Here is an 18,509-nt window from a genome sequence, read left to right as displayed (position 1 = left end):
CTCTTCAAAACGTAGCAATTCGCTTGGTTTACTCTGCAAAATAGTATGATAGGATTACTCCTTTGCTGGCTAGAGCTCATTGGCTTCGTATCCAAGCTAGGGCGTATTTTAAGGCCTGTACAATTATTTTTAAAACATTGATCACTCACAGACACATGTCGACTCCTAACAACAATGTAATATGTTTAACTGTACGCTACATTGAACTGACAACTGAATTGGAAAATGTGGGGTACAAATGCAGAAAATAAATAAAAAATAAATATGGTCTTGCCCCTGAATATTTGTTCTTATTGTTTACTTTCCCCTGTCAAGAAAATACTATGTAATTACGGAATACTTTGCAGTTACATCTCCCATCTTCTAGATTTGTTAGCTATAAAAGAATATTTCAGTCCTCGTTTTCTTTTACAGGAGTTTGGAATGATCTTCCTGCCGAGTCCAGCTATAATACACAATAAAGTGTATTATTATTTTTCATCTCCTTGGTTTTTTTGGAAGAGTCTCTTTAATAACGTTACTCCCCGTTCTTTGACTTGTGGATTAGGAATTGGTTAATGAATAGAAAACAAAGGGTAGGGTTAAATGGCCATTTTTCTCTGTGGAGGAGGGTGAATAGTGGACTGACGCACAGATCTGAACTGAGACCAGTGCTATTTAACATATTTATTAATAACCTGGAAATGGGAATGACGAGTGAGGTGATAAATTTGCAGATAACACAAAACTGTTCAAAGTTGTTAAAACGCATGCAGATTGTGAAAAATTGCAGGAAAACCTTAGAAAGTTGATAGCAGATGGGATTTAATGTGGACAAGTGCAAAGTGATGCACATTGGAAAGAATAATCTAAATCATAGTTATTTGATGCTATGTTCCACCCTTGGAGTCGGCACCCAAGAAAAAGATCTAGGTGTCTTCATGGACAATATGCTGAAACCTGCCCAGTGTATGGCAGTGGCCAAAAAGCAAACACAATGCTAGGAATTATTAGAAAAGGGATAGGAAATAAGACAAATAATATTATAATGCCTCTGTATCGTTCCATGGTGTGACAGTACCTTGAGTACTGTTTGCAGTTCTGGTTACCGTATCTTAAAAAAGATATAGCATAACTAGAAAAGGTTCAAAGAAGGGTGACCAAAATGATTAAGGGGATGGAACTCCTCTCATATGAGGAAAGGCTTAAAAGGTTAGGACTCTTCAGCTTGGAAAAAAGATGGCTGAGGGGGGATATGATAGACGTTCACCAAATACTGAGTGGTGTGGAACGGGTAAACGTAAATCAATTTTTTACTCTTTTAAGAAGTACAAAGACAAGGGGACACTCAAGGAAGTTACATGGTACAATTTTTACAATGAACAGGAGGAAATATTATTTTACTCAAATATTTAAGCGCTGGAACTCATTGCCAGAGGATGTGGTATCAGCAATTAGCGTATCTGGGTTTAAAAACGGTTTTGACAAGTTCCTGGAGGAAACGTCCATAGTCTGCTATTGAGATAGACATGGAGAAAGCTACTGCTTGTCCATGGGATCAGTAACATGAATCTTGCTTCTATTTGGGATTCTGCCATGTACTTGTGACCTGAATTGGCCACTGTTGGAAGCAGGATACTAAGCTAGATGGACCATTGGACTGATCCAGTATGGCTGTTATGTTCTTATGACAATGGTTTGGAGACGGTAAAATGTGAATAATAATTGTTTCTGAGAAAACCCTATTTAATAGCTAAAAGATGTAACTTGTTGCAGTAGATACAGCTGGAACCGCCCTTGGTGATACTTTGTAGAAATGAGACTCAAGTTTTATTACAAATGGAAAGTTTGCCAGTTCAGGAGCAGATGAAAAAGAAAATCAACCATTAGATGCAAATTTGGGCACCTTTGTTAAATTCCTTAACGAGTGTTGTATAAACTTATGTATAAGTTGAGAAAATTTGACTTCAAAATCCCATCAAAAGGTCGTCTCATCAGTGCCATAGCACACTTGCTATTTTTGGCTTCTTGGAAGTATGGTAGATGCTGACTGTGCTAAAGTTACTTTTTTTTTTTTTTTTAAATATTAATTACACTAGTAAAAAAGGCCCGTTTCTGATACAAATGAAACGGGCGCTAGCAAGGTTTTCCTCGGAGTGTGTATGTTTGGGAGAGTGTATGTGAGAGTGAGTGTTTGAGAGTCAGAGTGAAAGTGTGAGTCCAATCCATGCTCCTCTGTCACCTGGCCCCTCCATTCATCCCTATCCAGCAATTTCGCTGTCTCCCTGAGGCCTGCCCTGCAATCCATATGCATCCATGGCCATCTGTTCCCTCCATTCATCCGTATTCAGCAATTCCCCTCTCCCTGAGTCTTGCCCTTCCAATCCATGCCCATCCATGCTCCTTTGTCATCTGGCCCCTCCATTTTTCCCTATCCTGCATTTCCCCTCTCTGCCTGAGGCCTGCTCTGCAATCCATATCCATCCATGGCCATCTGTCCCCTCCATTCATCCCTATCCAGCAATTCCCCTCTCCCTGAGTCCTGCCCTTCCAATCCATGCTCATCTGTCACCTGGCCCCTCCATTTTTCCGTATCCAGCATTTCCCCTCTCTGCCTGAGGCCTGTCCTGCAATCCATATCCATCCATGGCCATCTGTCCCCTCCATTCATCCCTATCCAGCAATTTCCCTCTCCCTGAGTCCTGCCCTTCCAATCCATGCTCCTCTGTCACCTGGCCCCTCCATTCATCCCTATCCAGCAATTCCCCTCTCTGCCTGAGGCCTGCCCTGCAATCCATATGCATCCATGGCCATCTGTGCCCTCCATTCATCCCTATCCAGCAATTCCCCTCTCCCTGAGTCCTGCCCTTCCAATACATGCCCATCCATGCTCATCTGTCACCTGGCCCCTCCATTTTTCCGTATCCAGCATTTCCCCTCTCTGCCTGAGGCCTGCCCTGCAATCCATATCCATCCATGGCCATCTGTCCCCTCCATTCATCCCTATCCAGCAATTCCCGTCTCCCTGAGTCTTGCCCTTCGAATCCATGCCCATCCATGCTCATCTGTCACCTGGCCCCTCCATTTTCCCTATCCAGCAATTGCCCTCTCTCCCTGAGGCCTGCACTGCAATCCATTTCCATCCATGCCCATCTGTCCCCTGTATTCATCCCTATCCAGCAATTTCCCTCTGTCCCTGAGTCCTGCCCTCCCAATCCATGCCCATCCATGCCCCTCTGTCCCCTGCTGCCTCCATTCATCCTTTTGCAGCAAGTCCCCTGTCTCCCTTTCATGACCCCCCCTTGCATCCATGCTTCTCTCTCTTCCATGTCCCAGCCTGGTCCGCCCTCTTCTCCCCCCCCCTCCCCCCTTCGCATCCATGCTGTCGTTTCTCCCCTGCCCTCCCACTCCCATTGTTGTTGTTTAGTGGCCACCCTCTTCTCTCCCCCCAACATGGTTGTTTTTTTTTTTTTTCTTGTTTTTAAATTTACCTCCGTGGCAGCGAAGCGTCAGGGAAGGAGGCGGTGCTCCCGACGTCTAGGTTTTCCTTCGCTGTATTCCGCCTTCTTTTGACGTCATCCTTGACGTCAGAAGAAGGCGGAACACAGCGAAGGGAAGGCTAGACGTCGAGAGCGCCGCCTCCTTCCCTGACGCTTCGCTGCCGAGCGTTGCGATTGGTTGAGTGTCATTGCTCCGCCCTCGACGTCATCACGTTTGACGCGTGGGCGGGGCAGACACAATGCGATCTCACCCCCTTCACTTTAGAATGTTGGCTAACAGAGGCTTCATTAGAACGTTGGAGGTGCGTTTTATATAGAGAGATTTGTACCCCGCGCTTTCCCACACATAGCAGGTTCAGTGAGGCTTACATAGTAAATAGAATTACAAAGTCTTGAAGGAGAATGTTACAAGTTGTAGTAAACATAGTAGTAGTGGGGTTTTGAGGATATGTAAATTGAGCATGGACAGGTAAACAAAGATAGGATGAGCAAAAGGAGAAGGGATCGGTAGGGGTAAGGAGTAGGAAGGATGGAGAGGAAGAGATTGAGGAATGAGCATAAGGAGATTGTGAGACATGGTCAAAGGTATAATAATTGTCGGGGCAGGGATCACGTGGGTGGGCTTAAAAAGTTAAGTTGGGTCATTAGGGTAAGCTTCAAGAATACAGCCAGTACTATATATGTCCCTGGTGTGGGAAAAACTCTTTAAGTCAGGGTAAGCTTGTACAGTGTTCAAATTAAAGAGAAAAGGTTTAGAGGAGGTGTGTAAGTGAGACTGGGGAGTGATAAATCGGTAAATCTGTAAATGGTTCTGGCTGGTTGAAAGTTTGTGCCTGCAGGGAAGTGTGCATGATAACTATCAGGTGACCTGAAGACAGCTAAAAGCCATTTGATTTGTCTAATGGCTCGAGTAGTAGGTTCAAAGAGGAATTTTAACTGAGACTGTTGGTGTGGGAAAGAGTTGGCGAGTGAAATTGATTGCCCTTTTTTTTTTAACAAAGAAAGAGAGAAAAGCAGGTGTGTGCTTGGGTGTTGAGAAATACTGATTCCTGAATAAAACATTCTCTTTGGATAGGATGGGAGATGGTGGTTTGACCTTGAAACGCTAAAACAAGAAGGCACTCCTTGACCTAACAGTCAACAGACTGGAAGTAAATTGTAGAAACATTTTTTCTCCACAGTGCAAAAATAGAGCACAAATTTTTTTTCAGAAAATGTGATTAAGGCAACTAACAGAAAGGGGATCAAAAGAAGTTTGGTCACATTACCAGAGGAAATAGCCATAAAAACTAATTAGCTAGATAGATCTGGGAAAGCCATCACTTACTCCTGGAAATGACCCATAAGGAGTAAATCTATTTTGGGGTCTTCTGGGTACTTGTGACTCAGACTGGCCATTGTTAGAGACAGGATGCTTCACTCAGTGGATCTTGGTCTAAATCAACACAGCATGTTCTCATTTGGAAATTATTGGTTTGCTTTGACTGGGGCAAACAATGTTACTGGTAATAGCCAGATGACTACAACTGTAGCTTCGCTTCATAGCCTGCAGGAGAGGGGGGGGGGGGGCTTGTCTGCTTCAAGGTTTGAGAAAACTCAATGGTAGCTTTGATAGAGCGAATGCATCTATGGCAGAGATTGGTATGACGGCTACTTGGAAGTTGATATAGGTACCTATTTGAGAGCATATAAGTGTAATGTCAGTTCATGTCCCTTAACGTCACTGGTGACTGTCTGCTAGGCTGTACTTTTCAATGTTCTGAACTGGTGAGACTGTTAGGGAGAATGTGCAAAGTAAGAGGAATTCCTCTTGGAGAGACAGACGGCTTTCCCAACTTAGGAGTGTAGTTACCAATGTGGGCCACCACTAAGACTGGTTATTTTACCACAAACTTGTGCTGTTGTAAATCAGGTCCCATTTTATGCAATAAGACCTGGTTACTAATAACCAGAGTTAACATAAAAATAACACATCTTAACAGCTGCCCATGGAGGTAACTTCCCCCATAATCCTAAATACTTTTGTTTTATCTTGATTGTGTTAATGTTGGTTTTTATTTCATTTTGTTTTTGCGTGTAGTGAGGGCAGAAGATTTAGTCTTCGTCTGCTCTGTCACATAGTCTCTAGCTAGGTCTCCAGTGGGTTTTGCTTTGCTCTACATTTAGTCCAGTGCAGTGAAATTTTCTTGGCACACATTTTAATTGGCAGAGCAGTCTGATGCAAGGTCACTGCAGAAATCCTCTAGCATTGATTTACAAAGCTGCCAAGCGCTGCAGACATAGATTCTCTGTCTGTAATCTGGCAAGTCTGAGTCGAGAGGCTGCATGGGAGTGGTGGAGGTAGATGTTGAAAGCTGTGAAAACCCGGGTTGCGTAACTCTTGACCCTGGGCCATGCTTCCACTCTCTTTGGTGTGATACTGGCAACAGTAACATTGAACCAGAAATGGTGGCATATACATTTTTGCTTTAAATGCAATATAAATAAGATGGTAGTTCATCCCTCAAAAATAGCATTGCTTTTGTGCCTAGGTTCATAACTGTAGATGGAATCTCTACAATGCACAGAAATAAAGGTTAGCAAACACAAAACGTAAGGTAAGGTGATCTCTTTTTATTGGAATAAATTAATGCATTTCTTGATTAGCTTTTGGGAGCTGGCACTCACTCAGGTCCTGAACTGAATAAGTAAAGAACGACACTGCCAGGAAATATAAATAAATGATGAAATGTACTCCATTGGGGAGGGGACAGAGCAGCCTGGAAGACGCTTAGAGTTCTCCCCTGGAGCTCGGCATGACTTATCACTAGCTGGCTGATTATGGCTTTCTGCTGAGATGGAGCAGAGGAAACTAAAGAGCAAAACTGTATCCCAACTCAGCCACTGAGCAACAGCCTGCGGGTCCTATTGAACAGTGGCGAGTGGGAGGTGAACGTGTCACGAGGTTTCACCGTTTTTGGATTCAAAAATTTTTTTTTTTTTTTTAAATTTGAGTTTGCATCTTTTCCAAAACAGTGCTCAAGGTGAGTTAAAGTTCAGGTACGGTGGGAATTTCTGTGCATCGAAGGATTTACCATTTAAAAGCTAGATTCTACAACTTACATGAACATATTAATATATATAAGAAATGTCAGTAGTAAATAGACCCCGTCTGCATTAAATAAAGTGCATGAAATAGCAATCATGCATGTTAATACATTAACATAGGTTAGTAAATGTAGTCTTAATTTGTACCTAAGGCAGTAGAGAGTTAAGCACACGCCCAAGGTCATAGAGCATCACTGGGTGAAGCAGGCTTTGAATCCGTTCTTCCCTGGTTCTAAACTTGCTGTACTAAGCATTCATCTACTCCTCCATTCCTCTGTATAAGTTGAATTAAAGTGGGAGCATATACCTCCTTGTCCTACTCGTGTGTTTTTATTTCCTTGTTTTTGTGCTCTGCTGATCATCTTAGCAGCACTGTTTAATTCCAGTAACCTGATTTCATGTTTTTGTATAGTAGTCCCTAAATGTTATTTCTGGTGCTTTGCTACAGTTTACTCTTTTCAGGTGTCTTGATATAATTAACAAGAGGACAACTTTCAAACAGAGTCTTGTACCCAATTTTCAGAGGGAAAATGCTTATGTATTTTTCCTTTGAAAACTGCCACGTGCGAAGAATGTGCAGACTAATCATGATACCATTCGTGGATTTGAAGGTGCTTTTTAAAAGGACGATGTACTATAGTGAGACCTTAGTTGGCAATCTGACCATTGGTATTAGTGCCATGAGGCTACTGCTAGGTGTCAGCCAGTGCCCTTTCAAGCCAGCAGATGACAGGGTGGGAGCAACCTGCAATGGCTCCTGCCCAGCCGCTAGGCACCAGGGAAACATGTAGTAAATACCCAGATGTTGGGGGTGTTGCCGTTCATGGGGTGTTGGATGTGGTGGGCTTTGTATGGTGTGGTAAAGGATCTATTATAAAATCTTGTTCCCTAGCTTTCAAAGCCTTCACAGTGGGACCCCAGATTACATAACTAGTTTAACAGTACCACATGTTCCAACCCGCTTGTTATGTTCTCTCAGTGAGCAGCGATTGGTACTTCCTCACCCTAAATACTGATAGAATTGAAAAATGAACTTGCAGAACTATTGTTAGTAATATGTAATTTATCTTTAAAATCAGGCATGATACCGGAATATTGGAGGGTGGCCAAAGTAACACCGATTTTTTAAAAAAGGTTCCAGAGGTGATCTGGGAAATTATAGACCGGTGAGCCTGACATCAATGCCAAGCCAAACAGTAGAGACTATTATAAAGAATAAAATTATAGAGCATATGCATAAGCATGGATTAATGAGACAAAGCCACCATGGATTTAGTGAAGGAAAATCTTGCCTCATCAATCTACTGCATTTCTTTGAAGGGGTGAACAAACATGGATAAAGGTGAGCTGGTTGATAATGTGTATCTGGATTTTCAAAAGGCATTTGAAGAACATAAGAGTAGCCACACTGGGTCAGACCAATGGTCCATCTAGCCCAGTATCTTTCCAACAGTGGCCAAGCCAGGTTTTCTTTATTTCACTTTAATTTGTTATGCCAACTTCCTTTGGTCTACATCCATCTTGAATTCACTATTAATAAAGAAATTTAAATAATAAATAAAAAATAAACCATGTTTGTCTATATGTTCTGTAATTTTATTCTTTATAATAGTTTCCAATATTTTGTCCGACCCTGATTGTCATACTTACTGGTCTGTAATTTTCTGGATCACCCCTAGAACCCTTTTTAAAAATCAGCGTCATATTGGCCATCCTCCAATCTTCAGGTACTACAGACGATTTTAACGACAGGTTATATTACTAACAGCAGGTCAGCAATTTCATGCTTGAGTTCTTTGGATACCCTTGGATGTATGCCATCTGGTCCAGGTGATTTACTACTTTAATTTGTCAGTTTGGCTCAGTACATCTTCCAGGTTCACCGAGATTTTGTTCAGTTCCTCCACATCATCATGTACAGTAGTATGTTTTTAGAGGATGAACAGGGATGGGGAGGAGGCATTTCATTGTTTACCTGCTGCACTTACTGTTTTTGAGTCAGACTTCTTCAGTGCAGAAAACTTTGTACCTGCAAAACCTGGTTATTTCATGTGTCTCTTCTGCTGCTAAAAGAACAGTATATAGCCATCATTACAGTTCTTTAGCTGGAAGAAATAGCATTTGTATAGTAAGCGCACTATAAATAACATTTTTGAGTCGGTGTGTTAATTTCCTCAAAGCAGAATTGGCCTATATTAATTCTGTTCTGCTTTGAAGACCTACTTTTTTTCTCTCTCACCGGGAATAGGGTGATGGGTCATTGGCAGCAGAGCACTCTTTTCCTTCTTCTCCTCTTTTCTTTCTGTTTCTGTCCTCCTGTATATAGTGGAGTTTCTTTCTAGTTCCTTGATGATTTTTTTTTTTTTTTTAGTTTCTAAATCACTTTGGCTGAAAGCCAATATATCAAGCCTGAATAAACAATAAATGATACATATAAACAGCTTTCAAATGGAAAAGTATTTTGAATGCTACTTTAATCATTTCTATGTTTTGTTTTTTCTCTGTAGGTCTACGAGGGCTAATCAACCTTGGGAACACATGTTTTATGAACTGTATTGTCCAGGCACTTACTCACACTCCACTGCTGCGAGATTTCTTCCTCTCCGACAGGCATAAATGTGAAATGCAAAGCCCCAGTTCGTGTCTGGTCTGTGAAATGTCTACACTTTTTCAGGAGGTGAGTGCTATTCCGTCGCCCTGTTAGATTGAGAAAAGTTTTGTAATGTGCCAGTCACGGAATATTCTGCCTGCTCCGTCTTCTCTAATTGTCAAAGGTCTTTAAAAGATTGTGTTCTCTAATTTGCATATTTAAGAACCAATTTTAGGTCATTTTCTTTTTGCCACTTTTAAGAGATTTGTTTTTATTATACTACTACTACTTGACATTTCTAAAGCGCTACTAGGGTTACGCAGCGCTGTACAATTTAATATAGAAGGACAGTCCCTGCTCAAAGGAGCTTACAATCTAAAGGACAAATGTACAGTCAGTCAAATAGGGGCAGTCTAGATTTCCTGAAAGGTATAAAGGTTAGGTGCCGAAAGCAACATTGAAGAGGTGGGCTTTGAGCAAGGATTTGAAGATGGGTAGGGAGGGGGCTTGGCGTAAGGGCTCAGGAAGTTGATTCCAAGCATAGGGTGAGACGAGGCAGAATGAGCGGAGCCTGGAGTTGGCGGTGGTGGAGAAGGGTACTGAGAGGAGGGATTTGTCCTGTGAGCGGAGGTTACGGGCGGGAACGTAAGGGGAAATGAGGGTAGAGAGGTAATGAGGGGCTGCAGACTGAGTGCATTTGTAGGTAAGAAGGAGAAGCTTGAACTGTATGCGGTATCTGATTGGAAGCCAGTGAAGTGACCTGAGAAGAGGGGTGATATGAGTATATCGGTTCAGGCGGAATATAAGACGTGCAGCAGAGTTCTGAACAGATTGAAGGGGGGATAGATGGCTAAGTGGGTGGCCAGTAAGGAGTAGGTTGCAGTAGTCAAGGCGAGAGGTAATGAGATCGTGGACAAGAGTACGGGTGGTGTGCTCAGAGAGGAAAGGGCAAATTTTGCTGATGTTAAAGAGAAAGAAGCGACAGGTCTTGGCTATCTGCTGGATATGCGCAGAGAAGGAGAGGGAGGAATCGAAGATGACTCCGAGGTTGCGGGCAGATGAAACGGGGATGATGAGGGTGCCATCAACTGAGATAGAGAGTGGAGGAAGAGGAGAAGTGGGTTTTGGTGGAAAGACGATAAGCTCGGTCTTGGACATGTTCAGTTTCAGGTTGCGGTTGGACATCCATGCAGCAGTGTCGGATAAGCAGGCCGATACCTTGGCCTGGGTCTCTGCGGTGATGTCTGGTGTGGAGAGATATAGCTGGGTGTCATCAGCATAAAGATGATACTGGAAACCATGAGATGAGATCAGTGAGCCCAGGGAAGAGGTGTAGATTGAAAAAAGAAGGGGTCCAAGGACAGATCCCTGGGGAACTCCAACAGAGAGCGGGATGGGGGTGGAGGAAGATCCATGAGAGTGTACTCTGAAGGTGCGGTGGGAGAGATTGGAGGAGAACCAGGAGAGGACAGAACCCTGGAACCCAAATGAGGACAGTGTGGCAAGAAGTAAATCATGATTGACAGTATCAAAAGCAGCGGATAGATCAAGGAGGATGAGGATGGAGTAGTAGCCTCTGGATTTGGCAAGGAACAGGTCATTACAGACTTTAGAGAGTGTCGTTTCTGTCGAGTGTAGAGGGCGAAAACCGGATTGAAGCGGATCGAGGATGGCATGAGAGGAGAGAAAATCAAGGCAGCGGCTGTGAACAGCATGCTCAAGTATTTTAGAGAGGAAGGGTAGGAGGGAGATGGGGCGGTAGTTGGAGGGACTGGTAGGGTCAAGTGATTTTTTTTGAGGAGAGGTGTGACTACGATGTGCTTGAAGGTGTCAGGGACAGTTGCAGTGGAGAGAGAGAGGTTGAGGATATGACAGATGGAGGGGGTGACAGTATGAGAGATGGTGTTAAGTAAGTTGGTGGGGATGGGATCAGAGGAACAAGTGGTGCATTTCGAGGAGGAAAGAAGGCGGGTGGTTTCCTCCTCGGTGATATCAGGAAAGGAGGAGAAAGAGGCCTGGGTTGGTTGAGGGAGAGGGTTGAAGGGTGAAGAGGAAGAGGTGCCTTGGTAGTGAACTCAAGGTTGATCTTTTGCACCTTGTCGCGGAAGTAGTCAGCCAGTGATTGAGGTGAGAGTGAGGGGGGGTGGGAGCGGAGGGCACTTTGAGGAGGGAGTTAAGAGTGGCGAAGAGACGACGAGGGTTGGCGCTGAGAGAATTGGTCAATTGGGTGTAATAGTCCTGTTTGGCAAGGAATAGGGAGGACTGGAAGGAGGATAGCATGAATTTGTAATGAAGGAAATCTGAATGGGTACGAGATTTCCTCCAGAGGCGTTCAGCAGATCGGGCGCAGGAGCGAAGGTAACGGATGCAAGGGGTCAGCCAGGACTGAGGATTACGTCTTGTGGGTCGGGAGATGGATGGTGCAAGGGTGTCCAGAGCAGAGGAGAGAGTGGCATTGTAAGCGGAGACAGCCTTGTCAACAGACTCGAAGGACATGATGGAAGGGAGGAGATTAGAGATAATGGAGGATAAGGTGGGAGGGTCGACAGCCTGGAGATTCCTGGAAGTAGTGGTTAGTGTTGGGCGGGACTGCGGGGGAGGGTGATGCAGTGTGAAGGTGATCAGGTGATGGTCAGAGGGAGGAAGAGCTGAGGCGCAGAAATTGGAGGGTGAGCAGGTAGAGGAGAGGACGAGGTCAAGACAATGGCCATCTCGGTGAGTAGGGGTGGTGGAGCATAGCTGGAGGTTGAATGCTAGAGTGAGGAATTGAGAAGCGTGAGGGTCGGATTGGTCATCAACGTGTATGTTAAAGTCTCCAAGAATGAGGGATGGGGATGAGGGCTCAAGAAAAACGGAGAGCCAGGCATTGAAGTCGGTAAGGAAGGAAGATAGGGACTTATCAGGGGGGCGGTAAATGACTGCAACTCTGAGTGGCAGCGGGTAGAATAGACGGATGGCGTGAACTTCAAAGGATGAGAAACAGTGAGACTGCGGTAGGAGGAAAGGTTGAAAACTGCAGGAGGGTGAAAGTAGTAACCCGACACCGCCACCACGGCCAACTGGGCGGGGAGAATGGGAGAAGAGATAGCCTCCATGGCATAGGGCCGCGACTGAGGCAGAGTCATCAGGGGTGAGCCAGGTTTCAGTTAGGGTGAGGAGTTGGAGAGAATGGGAGATGAAGAGGTCATGGGTAAAGGAGAGTTTGTTGCAGACAGATCGGGCATTCCATAGGGCGCACGAGAAGGGGAGGGAAGAGGGGGAGAAGAGGGGAATGGAAATGAGGTTGGAGACATTCCGGAGTGGTCTGCATAGATAGGATGAGGATTGGTGTGGGGGACCTGGATTGGGATTGATGTCCCCAGCGGATAGTAGGAGAAGGAGTAAGAGAATACGAAGAAGGGTAGGGGAGGTAGGGTGACGAAGGCGACGAAATGACTTTATGCAAGTTAATAGTAGGCTACCATGCATTAAATTGAATTTGCATGCCCTAAATTTTAATGCACACAAGGAAATACGCATCCCTACTGTGCAATGAAGGTTAGCATGCATGCTAAAGCCGATTGCATTCTATTTTTGTGCATGCTAATGCGCTAACAGTCTGACATACACATTAAACCAATTCCCCAATACTTCAGTAATTGTTATATACCAGTGTGCAAATTAATCCATTATATGCAAATGAGGCCTTAGCAAGCATGCATACTGTCCTGTTCATTCTATTTCATAAATTAATGCCTGATCATCCTTCTTACCCCTACAATTAGTATCCCTCCACCCAGTTGATTCCCCACCTCCCACCCCCACCACCCCAAGTTTACCACTGTTCGTATTTTAGCAAAAGAACAAGACCAGAAATTGCTTTGATCCCTGTTGTATTACCCACTGACAGTCATCAGAATGGCGCACTGGCTGGCATCACATTGTACTGTACCCCAGTTTATGATCTGCAAGCTCCCTGCAAGGTTTGAATATTTCTCCCACAGAGCAGCATGAATCATGGCAGACAACAGATTGTGAAATAGAACAATTTTTTTTATAGCTGCTGTGTGCAGCAGTAAGATGTGGGATAAAGTGGGAGTAATTGGTTTCTGTGGTGCTGTTTGGAGCCAAAGTTGACTATAACCTCTTTAACTGGAATCATCACTTTAAAATGTATAATCCTTAGGTGTAAATTGCCTTAACATTTGTAAGATGTAAGCTAATCCGGTGCAGTATTATCTGTTCTTGGGCTTTTTAGTAATACTTTCATGGAGGGGGGGGCAGGGAGGTTCAATTCTTATATATAACAAAACAGTGTTAAAATATAGAAGCCTGTTCTTGATTACTTTCACTGGGAAATCTGAGTGGGATTTCATTCTGTGTTATTGTTGCTAGAATGTTGTTCCTTCTTGTACTTGGATTTTCAATAAAGGGCTTCTACAAATTAAAAAAAAAAAAAGTAGTGTGTTTAAAACCTCTCTAATTACAAGTGAAGTATAGCAGGGGACTTCACAGAAGAATCATAGGCGCTAAAGGCAATGCCACAAAATATTCCATAGAAAACCTGCTGAATTGCTGTGTAGCCTGAGGGTGAATTTGTGGAACAGCCTCCCGGTGGTGGAGGTGGTGGAGACAAAGACCATATCTGATCTCATGAAAGCTTGGGATAAGAACATAGGATCTCTAAGGGAGAGAAAGGGATAGTAGATGGCATGGACGAGCAGACTCGATAGGCCATATGGTCTTTATCCGTCTTCATTTTTCAATGACCAGTATAGTCTTGATGTTGACAAAGCGGCTCATGCAATGGTAAAACCTAACCTGCCTTCTCAATGTATGGAGAGAGGTAGCATGGTTGTCAAAGATGATAGAAGCAGCTCCTGAAGGTTGCATAGATTTGGGGGATCAGCAAAAGTGTTGAACCTAGCTGTACCCCAAAGTTTCTGACTTGTGATTTAAGGTGAAATTTTGATGTCAAGTATGTGAGCTCTTGTGTTAACTACCCACAGGAGTTCAGTTTTCAGGCAAATTACATTGTTTTGAAGCCATTCTTGAATTGCTATTTAAACATATACTCAGTTTATTCAGGGCTGTAGGTTAATCAGCATTGTTTTACGTGTATTGTAACACCCTAGATTGTAGGATAGAAACGTTTATAAATTTTTTAATAAACTTGGGAGGTGTGGATAGTGGAGGGCAGACTTATACGGTCTGTGCCAGAGCCGGTGATGGGAGACGGGACTGGTGGTTGGGAGGCGGGGAATACTGCTGGGCAGACTTATACGGTCTGTGCCCTGAAAAAGACAGGTACAAATCAAGGTAAGGTATACACATATGAGTTTATCTTGGGCAGACTGGATGGACCGTGTAGGTCTTTTTCTGCCGTCATCTACTATGTTACTATGTTCAGCTGGTTGTTCCTACAGTGGGACAAATCTCTCAGGTATTGGAGCAACCGTGAACTTTGAATCAGCCACATAAGAGAAGCTCATGTTGGACTGTGGCTGATGGAGATGTCAGCTGTCTGCACACATTTGAAGCACTAAGGGAGAACAATTCCCTTCTGTTTTTATTAGTTGGTACTATGCGGTTATTTCAAGCATGGCTATCTGTGCTGATTTTTTTTATCATCTTAGCTATTAGCACTTGGCTAATGACAACATTTTAATTTTAATGGTGCACTGTGATAAAAACAGATTATTGGTATTGTGTCCTAATGTAAGCTGGCGAAATAAATTGGAGAAGAGGCAGATCCATCACATGCAGCACGAAATACCTGGGAAATGCTATTTGGAAAGCCTCATCTGAGATCTAGGAAGAGGGGCTTCGGAGAGAAATTACATCCAACAGCATGGCAGAGAATCACAAGAAATGGAACCGCCTTCATCCATCAAGAATGGTAGTGGTAACTATTGCCCAGACAGGGCTTTGCACGGAGCACCTATTGCTTAATCTTGGAATAGTCACAGACCCAACAAACTAATCTGCAAATTGAGTAGCTTCCTTGGAAGCTGGCGCATGCCGTCATGCTACAGGGATTGCTTTAATGAGTAAGGGTTTGTGTGACCTTTGATAAAGCTAGGCTGACCAAACTTACTTTCCGAGCCTCATCCAGTTCTGCTTGCATTGATTTCCAAACTGTCTTTTTTTTTTTTTTTTTTTTTTAATTTTTACTTACATTAGACAGAACTGGCTGTAAATGCTTTTCTATTCTTACTGTCACCAACTTCTCCCCCCCCCCCCCCCCCCCTCAACACACACACACCACCACTCAACTCCCAGAGTGCAACAAAATATCACTCCTTCCTTGCTTTGCCAATACAACATTTTCTTTGGCTAATTTTGTCTTATAAAATTACATTTTCAAGTGGTTATTGTCAGTAGGTCATAACCATGTAACTGCACAACAAAACACCTCGTGTACATGTACCTGAATGTAATCCACAATTCCAGGAATAAAATGTATAGAATGTTTATACGTTTGGGAAGCTCGCCAGGTGCCCTTGGCTTGGATTGGCCGCTGTCGTGGACAGGATGCTGGGCTCGATGGACCTTTGGTCTTTTCCCAGTGTGGCATTACTACTAGTGACAAAGTGAGAGTAAAATCCAAATAAAATGTTTACAACTAAGAAACCTTAAGTCCATGTTTTCAGCAGCATCTAGCTTCCTTAATAATTAACACAGCTTGACTGGACATTTAAAAACTGCTCCCCCCACCCCAGCCAACCAAAAGCATGTCAATAGCTTCACAATACTTAGAACTAAGCCAAAAAGGCCAAGACAGGGAAAAGGAAAGAATATGTGGGTAATTAATTTGAATTTCTCTGAGGTATTTTCCTCCACAGGCGAGTGCAAAGTCCGAAAGGTGCTTTTGTACTGTTAGTTGCTGCTGGGCAACGTATGAATGGGAAAGTTTGCAAGAAGTTTACCTTCAACAATAAGTTTCCTGCACACATTACATTACACTGGACTTATATCCCGCTATGCGGGTCACAAAAAAGGAGAATGAACCAGTTGTTCAGATAGTACATAAATCAGATAACTAATACAAACCAAAACCCATTAACAACTATAATTCCATTAATAAACCATAAAATTATACCTTTAAGACTTTTTTTTTTTATTTAGGAAATATTTTAGTGACTTCCCAAAAAGTAAATAATTACTTATCATACCAAGTTGTATTGGTAAAGAATTCTAGAATGATTCTGCCTGATAAAATATAGAAGTAGACAAAAAATCTCTTGAGTCTAACCTTATATACTGAAAGGAAGTGTAATAGAATTTGAAGTGATCTGATTTATAGCTTGTGGAAGTATTAACCATTTTCACTAAATAATATGGAACCTCACCATGCAACATCCTAAAGATGGTAATCCAACTGCACCCACTCCATTGCCAGCAGCCAGTGCAAATCAGGTAAATGTGTTGTTCTTGGAACAAATCAAGTCAGAGAAAAAAAATCAACCTACCTGTCATATTCTGTACTATCTGTAGACTTCTCAAAGAATCCTCTAAATCCAATCAAATAGGGTGTGGCGATATGAAATCGTGAGATAATTACTAAAAAAAAACTATGAGATATCTCATAGTAATTATCTGAGGACTTCTCAAAGAAGCCTTAGTCAACCAGAAACAAAACAATATTACAGTATTCAATTCTGGAAAGAATTAGACTGAACCACTAATCTAGTCAATTTCAGAACTGCCCCCTTAATATGTGCATATGCTTGATATTAGCTCCATCATGGATCCTCAGTTTTCCAAAATTTTTGTTTTGAGTAGGAAAAGGTAGTGTTTGGTACTTGTGACGTGGATTGGTCACTGTTGGAAACAGGATACTGGGCTTGATGGACTTTCTGTCTGTCCCAGTATAGTGATGCTTATGTTCTTAAGAACCTTAGGTCATCTAGTGCTGGGAACACTGATATTTAAAAACCTGCCACCCCCCCCCCCCCCCCAAAGCTAATCATGATGTGTGCTGTGCCCACCTAGAGTTGAGTAAGAATGCAAATATTTTCATGTGTTAGCGTTTTGTTTAGCTGTGTGTTTCACTAACTTGTATCACCTTTTGGGGAGGGGATGTCTGTAACATCCCTCCCCTCGCCACACACCTACACCCCCTTCATACAGATTGGAGCAGAGAAGGAGCTAGGAGCTAGAATAGTCAAGGCAAGAAATTCAGTAGTAAGGAGCCCCACCCGTGCAATACTAAAAATTGGTGAAAACTGCTCAGCATTGAAGATGGTGCTTAGTGGTGTGGCAGGGACCCAGCTCCCACTGGCAGAACAGTAGACATGCCATAGTAAAGACATTTGCAGTGTCACAGCGGGGATCTACTCTTAGCCCTCCTTGGCACAAAAGGAAGCATGCTGCTGGTGGTGAAGGTAATAGGTTGTGGAAAAGGGAGAAGGAGTGTATACAGAGGAGGAAGGGCTAGTGGCTTTAAGAGAGGGGGAACGGAAGTTCTCACTCATCATATATGCTATGTACCCCCCCCCCCCCCCTCATTGCAAGGGAGAATGGAGTAAATGCAGAGAGCAGAGAAGAGTGGAAGGGGGACGAGTGTGTGCTTTCTTGGTACATGTGAACCTTTCCAGTGCAGAATTATCTCTATTCTTGCAGCTGTACCCCCCCCCCCCCCCCCAAACTTTCCCTTTTCAGCATCCATTCCTCTCCAGCAGTAAGCTGAACAAAAGTACTTTGGGGAGTCAAGTGATATTTCCACCCCAATCATCTCTCTAAGTATAGTACTTATTCTGCTCCAATATTCTCTTTTCAGGCAGCTTCACTACAGTCTCCTGTGTCCCCACAATTATGCCAATGGTCAGAGGGGACATGTGCTTTCTGTAGAGTACTTTATACCCATTTTCCACTTTAGCTGCTAAAATAGACAGCTTTGCTACTGTTCTGAATTCCTTCCCTCATTCCTGCTCACTTTGATCCCATCCTACTTCCTCTTCCCATAACAGACCTCTCTCTGACTTGGCCACAGCCCATATATGTTTGATACCCAGCCTTTAGAATGCTTATTTATCCTAAACAAAACTTCAATTGGTGCAGCCCCTGCTTTCAAATCCACCTGATTTGATTCCTTATTTGCTTCCACCTCCCCCACTCACTATGCTCCACCTCCCCCACTCATCAAAATGGTCACTGTCTTGATCTCATCTTCTCCTCCAACTGTTCACCCTCTAGTTTCCTTGCCTCTGATCTTCCCTCCTCTGATCACCATCTTATAACTTTCACACTTAAATCTCCTCCCTCCCAGTCCCGTCCTATCTTATCTAATTTATCTAGGAATCTTCATGATATTGACCTTCATCTCTATCCTCCCATGTTTCAAACCTCCTCTCTACTGTGGCACCATCCAC

General features: G+C 43.3%; 1 protein-coding gene across 2 annotated transcripts in view; it reads left to right on the top strand.

The window, feature by feature from the left end:
- LOC115476385 (ubiquitin carboxyl-terminal hydrolase 22-A) overlaps positions 1–18,509 on the top strand; it is a 169,172-nt gene that overhangs the window by 117,661 nt on the left and 33,002 nt on the right. For both annotated transcript variants that reach the window (XM_030212746.1, XM_030212745.1), the window contains one exon: positions 9,074–9,243. In XM_030212746.1, the coding sequence (XP_030068606.1) occupies positions 9,074–9,243 (170 nt within the window). The remainder of the gene's footprint in view (positions 1–9,073; positions 9,244–18,509) is intronic.

This window comes from Microcaecilia unicolor, chromosome 8 (assembly GCF_901765095.1).
Source record: "Microcaecilia unicolor chromosome 8, aMicUni1.1, whole genome shotgun sequence".
Taxonomy (NCBI): Eukaryota; Metazoa; Chordata; class Amphibia; order Gymnophiona; family Siphonopidae; genus Microcaecilia; species Microcaecilia unicolor.
This window is presented reverse-complemented; position numbering and strand designations above follow the sequence as displayed.